This window comes from Mycteria americana, chromosome 5, assembly GCF_035582795.1.
Source record: "Mycteria americana isolate JAX WOST 10 ecotype Jacksonville Zoo and Gardens chromosome 5, USCA_MyAme_1.0, whole genome shotgun sequence".
Taxonomy (NCBI): Eukaryota; Metazoa; Chordata; class Aves; order Ciconiiformes; family Ciconiidae; genus Mycteria; species Mycteria americana.
Window position 1 is genome coordinate 2063320 of NC_134369.1, and position 15550 is coordinate 2078869.

Here is a 15550-nt window from a genome sequence, read left to right on the forward strand (position 1 = left end):
GGTGCTGGGGGGTTGTGGGTGCTGGGCGCAGAGCCACCGCCTCGGGGATGGCGGGGCAGTGCCAGCCACCAGGGCCGCCAGCTCCGGGACAAAGCGTCCCCTTGTCCCCGCGGGGTCACGCGGCGGGTGGGCACGGCGCGCCACGCCGCCCGCTTCCACGCAGCAGTGCCCGGCACCACCGGGGCTCACCGGGGCTGTGCCCCGCTGGGATGGGGCACCCACATCCACCCAGACCCCCCCCACCCGGGGGCCACTCACCATCCTGGTGACCGAGGGGCTGCAAGAGACAGACGGGCAGAGTCAGCGGGGCTCCTCGGGGACCCGTCACCCCCCCCCCCGGCCGCCCCCACCCAGCCCCGCAGTGCCCAGGGCACCCCTTCTGCAGCACCCACCGGGGCCGGGCACCCTCTCCGGGGCACCCCTCGGTGTCAGCCCCGGTGACCCCGGGCTGTCCCCTCGGTGCCAGCCTCGGTGACCCCGGCAGCTCCGGCTGAGCCCGAGCAGGGATTAGCGTAATCCCACGCCAGCTCAGCGCAGCCGGGGGCAACCCCCTGCCCCGGGGTGCCAAGGTGCCCTGGGGGCACGGACCCAGGCATCGGGGGCCTCCCCGTCCCCCCCCGTGGGGTGTCCCAGCTCCCAGCAGGGCGCCTGGCAGACCTGGGCACGGAGGGAAACTGAGGCACGGAGCCGAGCGGTGCCCGCTTGCAGCCGCCCACTCAGGCTCCTCCAGCCCAGCTCCTACAGCCCCGCGGGGGGGCTGGGACCCCAGGGACCACGGGGAGGGTGTCCCCATGGGGTGGCCAGGACCCGGTGACAGAGTTAGGGGACACATGGCTCGGTCCCCTGCCTGCCGGTGAGCACCCACCAGCACGAGGACCCCCCAAGACCCAGATATGGGGCAGTCACAGGGGTCCCTGCAGGTCTGTGCCCCCCACCCAGCCTGGGGACCGCCCTGTGCCCCCTCCGTCCCCGGCTGGGGGATGGCCCCGCAGTCCCCAAGCTGGGACCGCTGCGTCCCCCGCGCCTGCCCCGGGTACCTTGGGGTGGGAGCCGTGGCCTGAGAGCACGCAGGGGACGAGGGCTCGGGGACGGCTGGCACAGGGGACACCAGTCGGCTCTGGCCTTTAAACCGCCCCCGCGCCACCCCGGGGTGCCCGGCCCCCAGCCCCGTGCCCCGGATTAGGTGGCGGGCACGGCGGGCGGCACAGAGCCCCATTGTCCCCTCCGCAGCCGGGGGGGCACGGGCACCTCGCGCCAGGCGCTGGCACCCTCGCCCTGAGCCAGGCTTGCACCCCTGTCCCTGGCCTCGTCGCCGTCCCCAGAGACGGCGAGGGACAGTAGGGACGACGTGGGGACACGCTGTCGCAGCGGGACCTGGGGCGGTGGCTCAGCGTGCCGGGGTGTCCCCGTCCTCCTGTCCCCGTCCCTGAGCTGGCCGGGCTGGGCACGGCCCCCCCCGTCCCCCTCTCCCCAGCATGGCGGAGCTGCCAGGCCGCACGTCCCCCAGCTTAGCTCCAGCTGCCCACGGCGTCACTGTCACCGTCACCGGCAGGCACAGAGCCACCGGCGCGGCCACCACGCCGCAGAGTCCTGCACACCCTGCCACCCGCACCCTGCCACCCACAGCCACCCAGCTACGCCCGGCACAGCCGCCCCACGGCCACCGCCTGCGCCCCACGGCCACAACCGCCCCACGAGCCTGGGGTGCGCAGTGTCCCCAGCCCTGCACGCCGGCACTGCTACATGCTCTGCGCGCACGCACACGCGTGCACGCGTGCCCGTACACACGCGGACACGCACATGCACGCATACGTGCACGCAGAGACATACCCCCACGCATGTACGCGTGCACACAGACACAAACACGCGCACACACGTGCGTGCACACACGCACAGAGACGTGCACGCACACACGCACAGAGACGTGCACGCACGTGTGTAGACGTGCACACACGCACAGAGACGTGCGCGCACGCCCACGTGTGCACACACACGCGTGCAACACACGCACAGAGACGTGCACACACGCAGAGACACGCACGCACACACGCGTGTGCACGCACGCACAGAGCCGTGCACACACACGTGCAGACACGCACACACGCACACAGACGTGCACACACGCACACGCGTGCACACACACGCGTGCACACACGCACACAGCCCCGGTGCGCACACACACGCCTGCACACACCCCCGCTGCTCCTGCACCCCCCCCCCAGCACCAGCACCCCCCGGTGCCTGCACACGCACCCCCCCCCAAAAGCACCCACACCCACGCACACCCCCGCCGGACCCCACACTCCCACTCGCGCCAGCACCCACCGGCAGTGGCGGTGGCGGTGGCAGTGGCGGTCGGTCTGTCCGGTGCTGTCGCGCCCCGCGCAGCGGCTGTGCCCGCTCCGGTCCCGGCGGTGGCGGCGGCGCGGGCGGGGCGGCCCCGGGGAGGGTCGGGGCGGGGCCGGGGGGGGCTGGGGGGGGCGCAGGGTGCGGAGCCTGGGGGTGGGGGTACCGGCGAGCCGGGACAAGGGGACAGCGGGGAGCCGGGGGCCGGGGTGCCACGGCGGGGAGAAGGGGACAGGGGATGGGGACAGGGACAGGGACAGGGACAGGGGACGGGGACGGGGGACGGGGACAGGGGACGGGGACAGCCCGGCGGGGTCACCCGGGGCCGGCTGTAAAACTGACACCGCGGAGCAGAAATGTCAAGGCTGGGGCCAGGCGGCTGCACCCCCCCCGGGAGCTATTCCCGACCGCACGGCATGGCACGGCACGGCACGGCATGGCATGTGGGGAATGGCATGGCATGGCATGGCATGGCACAGAACATCATGGCATGGCATGTGGGGGATGGCATGGCATGGCATGGCATGGCATGGCATGGCATGGCATGGCACAGCATGTGGGGAATGGCATGGCATGGCATGGCATGGCACGGCACGGCATGGCACAGCCTAGCGTGGGTAGTGGCAGTGCCAGTGCCACCAGCCATCTGTCCCCGTCCCCGCTGCCTGTTTACCTGGGCCCCACCCTGGGGACCGATTAATGACTCCCGCGGGCAGGGGGGCAGGCAGGGGGGCAGGCAGGGGACAGGCAGGGGACAGGCAGGGGACAGGCAGGGGGACAGCCACGATGCCTGCACCCCTTCCCTCCCTCCCAGGCCTGGCACTGCCACCCGCCACCAGCCGGGGCACAAGCGGGGCTCGGCCAGAGCCCCCCCCGGAGCCGTGCCCAGGGTGCCCGTGGGAGCCCAGGCTTCGGGGTGCCCCGGGGACACCGGGGTGGCAACAGCCTCCCGGCAACAGCCCGGTGCTGCTCACGGCGGCGGCCCCACGGTCCCGGAGCGGGAACACGCCGCGGGGGGGCACCGGGGCCCTCTGCCCACTCCGTGGGGAGCCCCGGGGGCCTGAGCAACCCCTGGGCTCTGCCAGGCACCGCGTCCTCCCGTGTCCCCCCGTCTCCCCCCGTGTCCCCCTGTGTCCCCCCGTGTCCCCCACACCCCGTGCCCTGTCACAGCCCAGTCCCGGGGACCCCGTTTGCCCCGGTCCCTCCTGGGTTGCCCCCCTCGGCCCTGTCCCCAGGCTGTCCCTGTACCCCGAGGACCGGGATGCGGGTACCCGGCGTCCCCCGTGTCCCCCTGCCCGCGGTGTCCCCGTGCCACGGGTGTCCCCATGTCTCTGTGCCGCCGACGGGGATGTCCTGCGGCGCCCCCACGCCGGGGATGGGGTGTGTCCCTGTGCCCCCCCATCGCAGGGCCGGGGTGCCCAGGCACAGGGGTGTCCCCCGTCCCCTGTCCCCTTATCCCGGGACCCCCCTGCCGCGCTGATTCCTCCGCGCCGACAGGGGGCGCAGCGCCCCGCCGCCCGGCCCCGCCACCCCCGCTGGCCGCTCCCGCTGGCGCGCGGCGCGAGGGGCGGGGCGGGGCGGGGCGGGGCGGGGCGGGAGCGTCCGGCGGCCATGGCGGACACCGAGAAGCTCAACCTCGACTCCATCATCAGCCGCCTCCTGGAGGGTGAGCGGCCCCGCCGGCCCCGGCGCCCGCCGCCCCCGGGACCCCTAACGGCCCCGGTCCTCCCCCCCCAACGGCCTCCGGCCCCCCCAATGGCCCCAGCCCCCCCCTTAACGGCCTCCACCCCACCCCCCCCCGGCCCTGGCCCCCTCAGCAACCTCCACCCGTCCCCCCAACAGCCCCCGGCTCCCCAGAAGTTGGCCACCCCGGGGCCTCCTACACCGTTAGGCCGGGGCAGTGCCTGAACCCCCGGGGGGGGGGGGCGGTCCCCGGCCCGGGCTCGGCGGGGGCGGTTTGGGGGGGTGCTTTGCAGGACCGGGCAATGGCTCGGGGTGGGGTTCCCCGGGGGCACGGGCCTGTACCCCGAGTGGGGGGGGGTCCTGGAGCTGAGCCTTCGGGGGTGGGAGGGCCCGGAGAATGTGGGGGGCAGGCCTGAGGGGCTGGGGGCTGCGAGGCGGGGGCAGGTGGAGGTGGGGATCTTGGGTCTGGCTGTTGGGGGGCTGGATACTGGGGGGCTGTGCGGGGGATGGGGCCTGGATGTTGGGCTGGGAGGCTTGGGAGGTAGCGGGGAAGTTTGGGGGGTGGGTGTTGGGGGGCTGTGAGGTTTGGGGGTTCATGGGAGTGGGGGGCTGGCAGGGGGGCTGCTGGATTTGGGATAGGCCGGGGGGGCAGCGTTAGGGGATGTGTTGGGGCATGGGGGTGCCAGGTTGGCAGGCACCAGGGCGGGAGGAGGATCTGGGTTTGCAGCCCCACGGTTTGGGGGGGCCCTGCCGCAACCCCCAGCTCTGGCAGGAGAGGGGTGCCCCGGGGTGGGGGGGTGATCCACGCCCACCCATCCTGCGGCAGGCCAGGACCCTCTTTGGGCGTGGGGGGTCACCCAAATCTCTCGCGCCCCTCGCTCCTGCCAGTCTATGGGCACGGGGTGTGCCGCGGCCCCGATGCCTGTCCCTCGGTGCCAGCACGTGGGGTGCAGTGTGGGGCGCTGGCAGGGTCCCTGACACCTGTCTCTCTGGTGGGGCCAGTCCAAGGGTCGCGGCCGGGGAAGAACGTGCAGCTGACGGAGAACGAGATCCGGGGGCTGTGCCTCAAGTCGCGGGAGATCTTCCTCAGCCAGCCCATCCTGCTGGAGCTGGAGGCACCCCTCAAGATCTGCGGTGAGGGCTGGCTGGGTGCCGCACGGGCTGGGCACCCCGGGCACGGGCTGGGCGAGCCCCCGGGATGGGCGCAGGGGTCAGCTGGGGGTCCCAGCGTGGCCTTGTGCTTCCTCGGGGACGTGGATGGGCAGCACTGGGGCCCGCTGCGGGGTGGCGTGGGGGGCTGCGGGGAGCTGGGGTCCCACGCACACCCCGTCTCCCCTCCCAGGCGACATCCACGGGCAGTACTACGACCTGCTGCGGCTCTTTGAATACGGGGGTTTCCCCCCGGAGAGCAACTACCTGTTCCTGGGCGACTACGTGGACCGGGGCAAGCAGTCGCTGGAGACCATCTGCCTGCTACTCGCCTACAAGATCAAGTACCCCGAGAACTTCTTCCTGCTGCGTGGCAACCACGAGTGCGCCAGCATCAACCGCATCTATGGCTTCTACGACGAGTGTGAGTGCTCGGGCTGCGGTCGCGTCCCCCCGTAACCCCTCTGCCATCCCCACGTGCCGCTTACTCGGTGTTGTCCCTGTGCTGTCCTGCGCCGACCCCATCTACAGCTGCTGTGAGCAATGGGGGTCCTCCTGCCACCCCCATGTCCCCCTGCCACCCCCGTGCCACCCCCATACCCACAACTAACCTCTACCAGCCCAGTACTCCCAGTACCGTCCACACTGGGCATCCCACGCCTGCCCCATCCCCCTGTGCCCCCCCTACCAACCACCTCTACGAGCGTGCACTCCAAGGACACCACCCTATGGCATTGCCCCCGTGCAGCCGGTGCTCTGCCAGGGCCGGTGGGCCTCTGGGCAGCTCTGTGCCCTTCACATGGGGGGCACGAGCCCACGCAGGGGCTCCTGGGGAGCCCCACGCACCCCCCCCCATCCCAGGCACCCACACCCACTGCCTTGCAGGCAAGCGGCGATACAACATCAAGCTCTGGAAGACGTTCACCGACTGCTTCAACTGTTTGCCCATCGCCGCTATCGTGGATGAGAAGATCTTCTGCTGCCACGGAGGTGGGCACGGCCCTGCCCGGGGCTTCGGGGAAGCAGCCATCGGGGGCTGGAGTGGGGGACAGGGGCTCTGTGCCTTGGGGGTGTCCCAGGGGGATGAGGGCCGTTGCTGAAGAGGCAGGGCCTGACGCCGTTCCCCTTCCCCGCAGGGCTGTCTCCCGACCTGCAGTCGATGGAGCAGATCCGGCGGATCATGCGCCCCACGGACGTGCCGGATCAGGGCCTGCTCTGCGACCTGCTCTGGTCCGACCCCGACAAGGACGTGCAGGGCTGGGGCGAGAACGACCGCGGCGTCTCCTTCACTTTCGGGGCGGAGGTGGTGGCGAAGTTCCTGCACAAGCACGACCTGGACCTCATCTGCCGGGCGCACCAGGTACTGCCGGGCACCCGGCTGCTGGGAGCAGGCGGATGCACCCCTGGGGGGGAAGGATTTGGGTCCCTGGTGGGTATTGGGTATGGGGCAGGCGTTTTACCCCTTGTATTTGCCCCTCAAGGGCAGTATTTGCTCTTGGGGCTGCCTGGGTCCGCACAGGTGGGGTTCCCAGGGAGGTATTTGCCCCCGGAGGGGAATGTTCGACCTTGGGGGTGTTGGGGGGCTTGTCGGGACTGTGTGGGCTGGACCCCTGGGGGTATTTGCCTCGGGGGGGTGGGTATTCGCCCCAGGGATGCCCGGCTCAGCACCGGCTTTGATGCCCACGCAGGTGGTGGAGGACGGCTACGAGTTCTTCGCCAAGCGCCAGCTCGTCACCCTCTTCTCGGCGCCCAACTACTGCGGGGAGTTCGACAACGCGGGCGCCATGATGAGCGTGGACGAAACGCTTATGTGTTCATTTCAGGTGGGCTGGGGGGCACCACCAGCGGCGGGGGGGCAGGCCCGCGGTGACCACGGGCGGCTGGGGGGGGCTGCGGGAGGGCCCCGGTTCCTGCAGGGAGCGGGGCTGGTGCATGCAGGGCTGGGGCGGGGGGGGCAGGAGGGGAGAGCGGAGGGGGCACAGCGTGCAGACCCCCACTCACCCCTTTCCTCCCCCCAGATTTTGAAGCCGGCCGACAAGAACAAGGGCAAATACGGGCAGTTCAGCGGGCTGAACCCCGCGGGACGCCCCGTCACCCCTCCCCGCAACTCTGCCAAAGCCAAGAAATGAGCCGTGAGCCACCCCCCTCCCCGGCTGGGGCCCGGCCCCCCGCCCTCAGCATCAGGTCGCTTTTCTTTCGACTTGTTTTTTTATTTGTAAGATCCTGCCCCCCCCGCCACGCTCCACCAAACCAAATACAGCCCCCCCAGGGCAGGGACCGCTGGGGCGAGGGGGGAGCCCAGAGCCCAGCCCTGGGATGGCAGCGGAGGTGGGGGGCAGGAGGATTTTTTTGGGAATAAACTTGTAATGGGTCGTGGGGGGGGTGCTTGTGTTTGGGAGCCGATGCTGGATTGGGGTGGTGCCCGTCCTGGTGGCTGAACGCTCGGGGGGGTCACGCAGGTGTGGGGTCCCGGCAGCTCCGCGCCCTCGGGGCTCTCAGTATTCGCCGTCGCTGTCCTCTGCCAGCACCTCCTGGGTGGGGGCCGGGCCGGGCCCCCCCGGCATCAGCACCGAGCCAAAAAACAGGGAGCGAAACTGTGGGGAGAGGTGGGGGTCAGGAGGGGGCTGTGCCCGTCCCCAGGCACGCCCATGCCCATCCCAGACCTTCTTGTGCGGGGGTGTCCCCGGCACAGCTCCTTCCTCCTCCTCTTCCTCCTCCTCCTCAGGGTCGCTTTCGGCTGGACGTGGGGTGTGTAGGGGGAAGGTGGGGCTGGGGGGCACCCCCGAGCCCGCCTCGTAGGCGCTGGTTTCCATGGCAATCATGTAGGACTCGAGGTCATCGGCAAAGTCATCTGATGGGGCAGGCAGGTGGGACACGCTGTTGAGAGAGCGGATAAGTAGGGGCAGAGCGGGGACTGTTCACTCTGATCCCTACAGATGGCAGCCGGAGGGCTGAGCTGGGACTGTCACCCACCCCGAGGCTGACACGAGCCCCGCTTACCCGTTGGCTGTGGGGGGCTGCGAGCCACTTTCCGGGTCCGAGAGGGTGGCCAGCACCAGGTGGACCTCCAGCACGGCATCATCCAGGGTGAAGACCACCGGCCTGGCGGCACAGAGGGCTTGACGGGGAGGGGGGCCAGGGGCAGGGCTGGCACAGGGGACCGGGGCACCCAATCCTACCTGCCGGGCACGTCGTAGTGGATGGTGAGGGGCAGGTTGGAGGCCTCGGCGAAGGTCAGCAGCCCCTGGGGACAAAGAGGAGGTTGAGGGGGGCTGAGGGGTGACCCGGGGCTGGGGCAGCGGGGGCCCGGGCAGGGACTCACCCGAAACTCCTTGAGGCAGAAGGTGATGCGGGAGCCCGGGGCCACGGCCACCGTCTGGAACTCCTCCTTGGCCAGCCACAGCTCCGTAACCATCGTCTTGGTCGGCTCTGGGGGGAGGAAGGAGGTGGGTCAGGGGGCTGTGCCCCAAGGCTGGGGAGGGGGCACCCCTGCCCCACCGGACTCACCCGCCTCGTCCTCCACGTAGTTTCGGAGGCTGATCTTGCCCCCGGGGCCAGCCCCCAGCGTCACCTCAGCCAGCGTCTGGGGGAAGTGGACCACGGCCTCCGCCAGCACCCTGTGGGCACGTGGAGGGGGGGGTGGTGTGTATGCACCTGGGGCTGAGCACCCCAAACCCCACAGGGTCCCTCCTTCCATCTGCCCTCACCCCTCTCTGCAGCCCCCTGCCCATCCCAGTGTCCCCTTTGTCACCCCAGCCTCTACCCGCGGCGTGTCCCCCGCGCCGCCGCCGGCCCCGCTCACCGTGCCGGGGCGCAGAGGCTGCTGGCGCAGCTCTGGGTGTCGAAGACGGCCTGCAGCCGCTCGCACTCCTGGAACGCCAGGTTGTGGGTCTTGGTGACGCCTGGCAGGGAGGACACGGGCTCAGCGGGGCAGGACGGCGGTGCCAGCATCTTCCCCCCCCCTCCGCCGCCGCGTCCCCGCCGGCACTCACCGTACTTGCAGTGGAGCTGCACGACCAAGCGGCTGGCCCGGGGTTTGAGCAGGATGAGGCATTTCCCCACCGTCTTCTCCAGCGAGGGCAGCGAGCGGAAGATGCCCAGGAAGGACTGCGGGCAGGGGACGGATACGGGGACGGTCACCCTGCCTGGCACCGCCCCGGAGCAATGGGGAGCTTTGGGGGTGCCCGGGCAGGGTGCGGGCGGTGGGTGCTGCACCTTCATGAGGACTTTGCATCGGAGGAGCTCTCTGTCGGGCTGGCGGCCGCCCGCCTCGTACAGCTGGAAGAAGAGGGGCGCGAAGAGGAAGGCGGCGAAGGCGGAGCGCGAGGAGTTGACGGCGCGCAGGGACAGCTGGGGGGGACGCAGACCCTGCTGGCACCGCCTGTCCCCCCAGCGGGGACGGAGGGGGGGCACAGGCGGCCCCCCCAGCTCCCAGCCAGCCCCCCCCCCCCCCGGTGCCCCGTACCCCGCTCTCGGTGGGCTCCAGGTAGAGCTCGTCCCCGATGCGGGACAGGGAGTGCACGGCTCGGCCGAGGACTGGGGGGGCAATGGTGGGGGGGGTGAGGCAGGGCACCCCCGTGCCCCTCCACACCCCCTGTACCCCCCCCGGCCCCGCTCACCTTTGACGTTGCTGCCGGTGATGACGCACTTCATGGCGTGGGAACCGGGACCGGGCGGGCACGTGGGGGCTTCGCGCCTGCTTGCCGCGGGCCCCGCCCCCGAACAGAAACCACGCCCTCCGCCACGCCTCCTCCCCCCGAGGCCACGCCCTCACCAGATGGTTGCGCCCGGCTGTGTGCCCCTCCGCCACCCCTCCCTCCGCGGTGGACGCGTCCAGCTCCCTCCCCCCCCCCCCCCGGCCCGCAGTGCCTCGATGGTGCCGCCGCCCCCCCCCCAGCGGCCCTCGGAATGGTCTCGCCCGCCTCCCTATCCAGCCGCCAGTGGTTCCTCCCGCTTCACCTCCGCGCCGCGCCGGCACCTTCCCCGCTCCCGCCCCGCCCTCGCCCGCCGCCTTCCCATTGGGCGGGAGCCTCCCTCCGTCCCGCCCCCGCCGCCGCTCGATTGGTCGGCGCCGGCCGCGTGACGGCCCGGCGGCGTTCTCCACCCGGGGTTCTCGCGCCGGGCTTCGCCTCACGTGACCGGGGGCGGCCCCTCCCCGTGCTCCGCGCGCCCGGCGGCGCGCGCGGGCAGGCCCACCCCTCTTCGCTCGCTATTGGGCGGCAGGGCGCAAGCGCCTCCGGCGATTGGAGTGACGTGCCGCTCAACCAATGGGGCCTCGACGGCGGAGCGGCGGGTGTGCGCCCCTCCGCCCGGCTCCCCGGGCCCGTCCCCGCTCTCCGCCCCGACCCCGGGCCCCGGCCCGCCCGCGTCCCGACTCCAGGCCCTCGTCCTGGCCCCGCGGTCACCCGCCTGCCCCCGGGTCCTTCCCTGGGCTTCCCGACTCGTCCCCGGGCTCCGTCCCCTGCCCGCGGCCTGCCAGGCCCCAGCCCTCTCCCGGGAGGGTCCGCGGGCCTCTCCGAGGGGCCTGCGCCATCCCCGCAGCGTTGGTAGCCCCAGCCTGCACCATGGCTCTCCGCGGGACCCCGGCCTGCCTCCCCGGGCCCGCTCCCCTGCCCCTCGGATGCCGCCCGCCGGGGCTCCAGCCGCCCCCTTCTCCCGTCAGCAGCTGCCCCAGTGCCTGCGGGCATCCCCCCACGCCTGACTGCCCCTTCTCTCTCTCAGCTCAGGCTGCCCTCCGTCAGGTTCGCCCTCTCCTCTCGTTCCCTTCAGCTCGGCCCCCTCCGTCAAGCTGCCGCCGCCAGCCCCTCTGCCCGCACTCCTGGGGCACGGTGATCCCCGGTGCCCGCCCGTGGGCCGTGTCCGTGGGGCTGGGAAGGGCCGCAGCTCCCCGGAGCCGGGTGGCCGCCCACACGAGGGCGTGCAGTAGCTGGCGGAGCCGTCCTCGCTCCGGTGCCTCCCGGGAGCCCGGTGTTGGGGGGACCCCTGCCCCGCACCTGCGGGCCTCTGCCTCCTGGGCAGTGGCTGAGGGCACACGGGCAAGCGGGGACGCTGTACCCGGGTTGGCAGCGGTTCACGGTCTCTCCATCCCGCAGGCGCTGCCGGCTGTGCCGCGGTGGAAAGCGGGAAGCTCGTTACCTGGAAGGTCAGCACCGTGTCTGAGGTGGGCGAGGGTATGAAAGCAGTGAAGAGGGTAAGGGGTCCCGCCGGGGAGGCTGGGCGAGGGGGAGCTCAGCAAATCGCTTTCCTCACACAGGCAGCCAGCCCGGAGCGACTGGCTCTCAGGTTGGGGCCTCGAGGGAGGCCGGGGGATCTGGCTGCGAGGAACTTGACTCGCGCTCGCAGCAGGGTCCTTCAGCCGGCTCCCGCCCGCCGCAGGATCAGCGGCTGCCCAAGTCCCTCCTCCCGGGCTCGGTGGCCGCGGAGCCCAAGCTGAGGGGCCCCAGTGTGCTGCCTGCGGAGCGGGGCTGGCACCCGAGGGGGGAGGCGGGGAGGGGGGCGCAGAGCCCCTTTCCCACGGCCGCCGTCCTCCAGCACGCGGCCACGGCCTCTCCTCCTCCTCTTTTTCCGTCTCAGGTGTGCCGCTGGTGCTCAGCACCTCTCCGAATGCCCTGCGTCCAGGATTTCGGACCCGACGCCCCTCGGCAGCGCATCCCCTCCAGGTAGGCAAGCTTTTGACCTTTGCAGGGCCGCTCTGCGGGCCGAGCCACGTGTGTGCGGCTGGGCTCGGACCGCAGGCGGGGAGCTCAGGGGACTCCCAGGCCTGCCTTGGCCTGGGCTCGGGGTCCAGCCCCCCGGGGTCAGCTGGATCTGGCTCCCTCCGCCCCTGGGGTGAGCACTGGCTACCGGCCCCTTCCTCCCAAGAGGAGGAGGAGGAGGACGGGATTGTGTGTGAGCGTCCGTTCCAGCTCTTGAACAGCAGCCGGGCTCCTCTGGAGCCGGCGTCCCCAGGAGGGGTTCTGGCCTCGGGGCTCAGCGTTTTATGGGGCTGTGGATAGGACGCAGCTGGCTGCGGTCGTGACACACACACCTCAGCGGTGGCCAAAGCCATGCGCACCCCTCCCTCTTCCCCTGGCCGCCCTGAGCCGGCACTGACGAGGCACCGGGGACTGGGCTGGATACGGGCCGGGGACAGGAGCCTGGCAGCCCTCGGGGGGCTCCGGCACCCCCATCCCCACTCCCCCTCTCCCAGCACACCCCCGGGGTCAGGGACCCTCATCCCTGTCACCTTCCCTGCCATCCTTGGGTGCCCCCTCCCACCCAGCAAGCTTGGGGCCATCTCCCAGCGCCGGCGGCTGCCCGCTCCTCCGTGAGCCACGGCTTCTTTCCCGGCACGGCGTCCCGAGCACGTGGCGCGGTGCCCTTTGCCCGGCCAGCGACGCGGAGAGACAGACGGCCACAGCTGGGCTCCCGCTCCCTGCCCGGCAGGAGGGGACAGGCGCCCGCCACCGCCGGGCCCAACGTCTGCTCGGTGCCCCCAGACGTCCCCTGTCTGCGCCCCAGGGGTGCCCCCGAGGAGCCGGGACAGCGCCCTGCCCGCCCCAGCCCACGGCTCGGAGGGGCTGCAGGCGGTTTGGGGCTAAAACCCTCCCCGGTGTGGGGCTTTCTGGGTCCGCCCTGGCACTCGGGGTGCTCGGCAGCCCCTCTTCTCTCTCTCCTCCATCTGCCAGGGGCCCAGGGCTCTGGCGCGGCCCCGGGATGTGGCGGACGGCGCCGGATGCGGAGCCGAGGGCCGCGGAGGGGCCAGGTAGGAGCGCGAGGGGCCGCGGGCAGGCGGGCAGGCAGGGGCCGTGGCGCGGCCGCGGGCGGGCGGGCGGGCGGGCGGCGAGCTGCCCGCCGCAAAGGTCAGCAGTGGGAGGCAGGGCCGGCAGTGGCGCCGGCGGAGGGACCCGCCCTGCCCGGGCTGGGACGAAGGTGAGGTCAGCTGCCCACGGCGCTGCCGGTGACGTGGTCCCCGAGGGCAGGGGGAGCACGGCCTCACCCACGCGGGGCCGTTGCAGGCTGGTGCCCGGGGCTGGGCGGGCGGGCAGGGCCTGCGGAGGAGGAGGATGCCTGGCTGGCCGGGGTTCTCCGGCGCTCTGACCTGCCTGTGCCTTGTGCCCCCCTTGTCCCGGCGCAGGGGCTCCGTTTCGGCACCGCCGGCTGGCACGGGGCTCTCCGGCAGAGGCGAGGGGGCCGGGGAAGCCAGGAGGCAGCTGGGGAGGAAGGCACCGGCTGTGAGGGGGGGGGGTCTTGCGCTCACCGCTGGGCTGCTGGCTCTTTGAGGGGGCTGCCACGGCGCTGCTGGGTTGGGGGGCTCGCGCCACGTCTGCTGGCCACGTTACCCTCCTCCTCCTCCCCTCTTCTCTCTCAGGTGTTGGCCCAGCGTGAGCCGTGCAGCCGCGGAGCTGGAAAACTCACCAGAAACAACCTCGGCGCTGCCTTTTGGGGAGGGAGGGGACAGGGCGGCGACGGACAGCCGCGCTGCCACCTTGGCGGGCGAGACTTGACGGTCGTGTGTCCCCCCCCCCACAGTCCCGGGCTGGCAGCCGCTCCCGCAGCCCCGGCCACGCCGCAGCCCCCCGGGGACGCCAAGGCGGCTTTTCCCAACTGCTCCACGCTGCTGGCGGGGGCTGTTTGCTCGGGGGGGAAACCAGATACCCTGCACCGCGGCTGGGGGAGCGGAGCGGAGAGGCTGGCCCCACGCCGTGCGGGCAGGGGTGGAGGTGGGGACCCCCTCCGGCACGCTGCCGGGGAGCCGGGCCGAGGCACCTTCCCTCGGCGGAGCCGCTCTCGCCGGCTCTCCCGGCGCGAGAGCCATGCCGGCGTGGGGGCTGTCCCGCCGCCGCCGCCACGGCCCCTACCCTCACCCTCGGGGCTGCAGCACCCCCTGAGCGCGTACCGGGGAGCCTTCTCGTCTCCGTGGCTCGCTGCCGGTGCTCGGGGCTCATCGCCTCGCCTTCCCCGCAGCGTGTGGCATCGCCCGGGCTGGAGCAGCACGCGGAGGATCCCCCATCTTAACCAGGGGGATCCAGAGGCACCCCCCCCGCCCCAAAGCACGTGTGTTGGGTGCTTCCTCGCGGATTCAACACCAAATCTGTGGCTCCCAACGAATAAATCACTCTGGCACGGCCGCGGTGTGTGTCAGTGCGTGGTTTATCTGTACGGGGGGTCCCTAAACCTGGGGCTGGTGGGTTTGGCCCGTGGATTCGGGGAAACGCTGGTCTTGGCTTGCTCCCAGCGGGCACCCCGCTGCTCCGTGCCCCGGAGAGAACCGGGAGGACGCGATCGCTGCCAGCGAAGGAGCCGGGAGGGTTCGGACCTGGCCAGGGCCGGGGGCTGGAGTGGAAACGAATCCGCCTTTTACCTCCCGGCCCTTCCCGGCGCTCCCGAGCAGCGCCGGCCGGCCAGCGCCTTTGTTTTAAACAAAGCTTTTTCGGGGGAGCCAGCGCAGGCCAGGACGTTCCCCTCGCCGCCGAGAGAGCCCCCCCCTCAACCCCCGGCTTCCCCTGCCTGCGGCGGGGATACGCCGCTCGCCTTCGTGGCAGCACCCACTCGTGGATGTGGGTCACGAGGGGAAGGGATGGAGGCGGGGGGGGGGGGGGGTGTGGGGGTCCGGCTGTCGGATCCCCCTCCCCTGCGGATGTGGGGCTCCAGCACCGGTTCACACCCCGCTTGGCCCCGGGGGGAGTCTGCCCTCGCCGCCGGTGCCCACCCCGGGTGGATCGTGACAAACGCCACGGTCGCTGCCAAAGTGCCCACGGGTGCCGGGCCCGGGGTTCGTTCTAACGGGGGGACGGGGGGGTCACAGGGAAGGCAGCGGCTGCTGGCCCCCGCACCCCGCGGGAGGAGGGCTGGGGGGGGGCGTGTGCGGGACCGGGCTCCCTCCCCGTCCCCGCGTGGCCGTGGCGGGCACGGGGTGCGGGCAGCCGGCGCTCGGGCAGCCCGCGGGACCGGGGGGACCGGGGGACGCTCCCCCCCCCCCCCCCGCCCCCCCGGGAGCGGAGGGTCCCCCCGGCCCCGGCAGCCGGTGCGGCGGGCGCGGGGCTGAGTCGCTCCGAGGGGCTCCGGCTCTGCGGCGGCCGGCGGGACCCGGAGCCCCGCCGGGACCCGGGAGCGGGGCCCCGACGGCCGCACTCCCCCCCCCGCCGTCCCCGCTCCGCCGCTCCCGGCCGCTCACCTGCCGCCGCCCCGGGCCGTCCCGGCGGGGCAGCGGCCGCGGCGCTGCGGGTCCCCGCGCTCCCGTCCCGTCCCGTCCCGTCCCGTCCCCGGCGCCGGCAGCCGAGCCGGGGCAGGGGCCGGGGGCGGAGGCGGGTTGGGGGGGGGGGGGGGGGTCCGCGCCCCCCGGGAGCCCCTCTCGTTGCCGACCGAGCGGCAGGGGAGGGGGCTGGCCGTG

General features: G+C 72.8%; 3 protein-coding genes across 7 annotated transcripts; 2 read left to right on the forward strand and 1 right to left on the reverse strand.

The window, feature by feature from the left end:
- Window positions 1-3938: 3938 nt before the first annotated feature.
- On the forward strand, window positions 3939-7550 carry PPP1CA (protein phosphatase 1 catalytic subunit alpha). Its single transcript, XM_075501923.1, has 7 exons — window positions 3939-4012; window positions 5032-5163; window positions 5372-5602; window positions 6064-6168; window positions 6315-6538; window positions 6867-7001; window positions 7197-7550. Exons 1-7 carry the CDS (start codon window positions 3958-3960, stop codon window positions 7305-7307), a joined length of 993 nt encoding a protein of 330 aa, XP_075358038.1. The 5' UTR covers window positions 3939-3957; the 3' UTR covers window positions 7308-7550.
- Window positions 7370-10000, reverse strand: RAD9A (RAD9 checkpoint clamp component A). Of its 5 annotated transcripts, none has more exons than XM_075501919.1 (11): window positions 9798-9999; window positions 9644-9714; window positions 9394-9456; window positions 9171-9285; window positions 8981-9080; window positions 8686-8795; window positions 8501-8607; window positions 8358-8422; window positions 8179-8280; window positions 7842-8055; window positions 7370-7772 (listed from the first exon to the last, which is right to left on the reverse strand). In XM_075501919.1, exons 1-11 carry the CDS (start codon window positions 9829-9831, stop codon window positions 7674-7676), a joined length of 1080 nt encoding a protein of 359 aa, XP_075358034.1. In that variant the 5' UTR covers window positions 9832-9999; the 3' UTR covers window positions 7370-7673. The 5 variants fall into 5 exon arrangements, with proteins under 5 accessions (XP_075358034.1, XP_075358033.1, XP_075358035.1 ...); XM_075501918.1 differs by having other exon boundaries at window positions 9394-9528; window positions 9798-9998; XM_075501920.1 differs by lacking the exon at window positions 8179-8280 and having other exon boundaries at window positions 9394-9528; window positions 9798-10000.
- An 86-nt stretch (window positions 10001-10086) lies between these two features.
- Window positions 10087-13665, forward strand: LOC142410048 (uncharacterized). Its single transcript, XM_075501924.1, has 5 exons — window positions 10087-10629; window positions 11270-11320; window positions 11752-11837; window positions 12846-12922; window positions 13529-13665. Exons 1-5 carry the CDS (start codon window positions 10087-10089, stop codon window positions 13543-13545), a joined length of 774 nt encoding a protein of 257 aa, XP_075358039.1. The 3' UTR covers window positions 13546-13665.
- Window positions 13666-15550: the final 1885 nt, after the last annotated feature.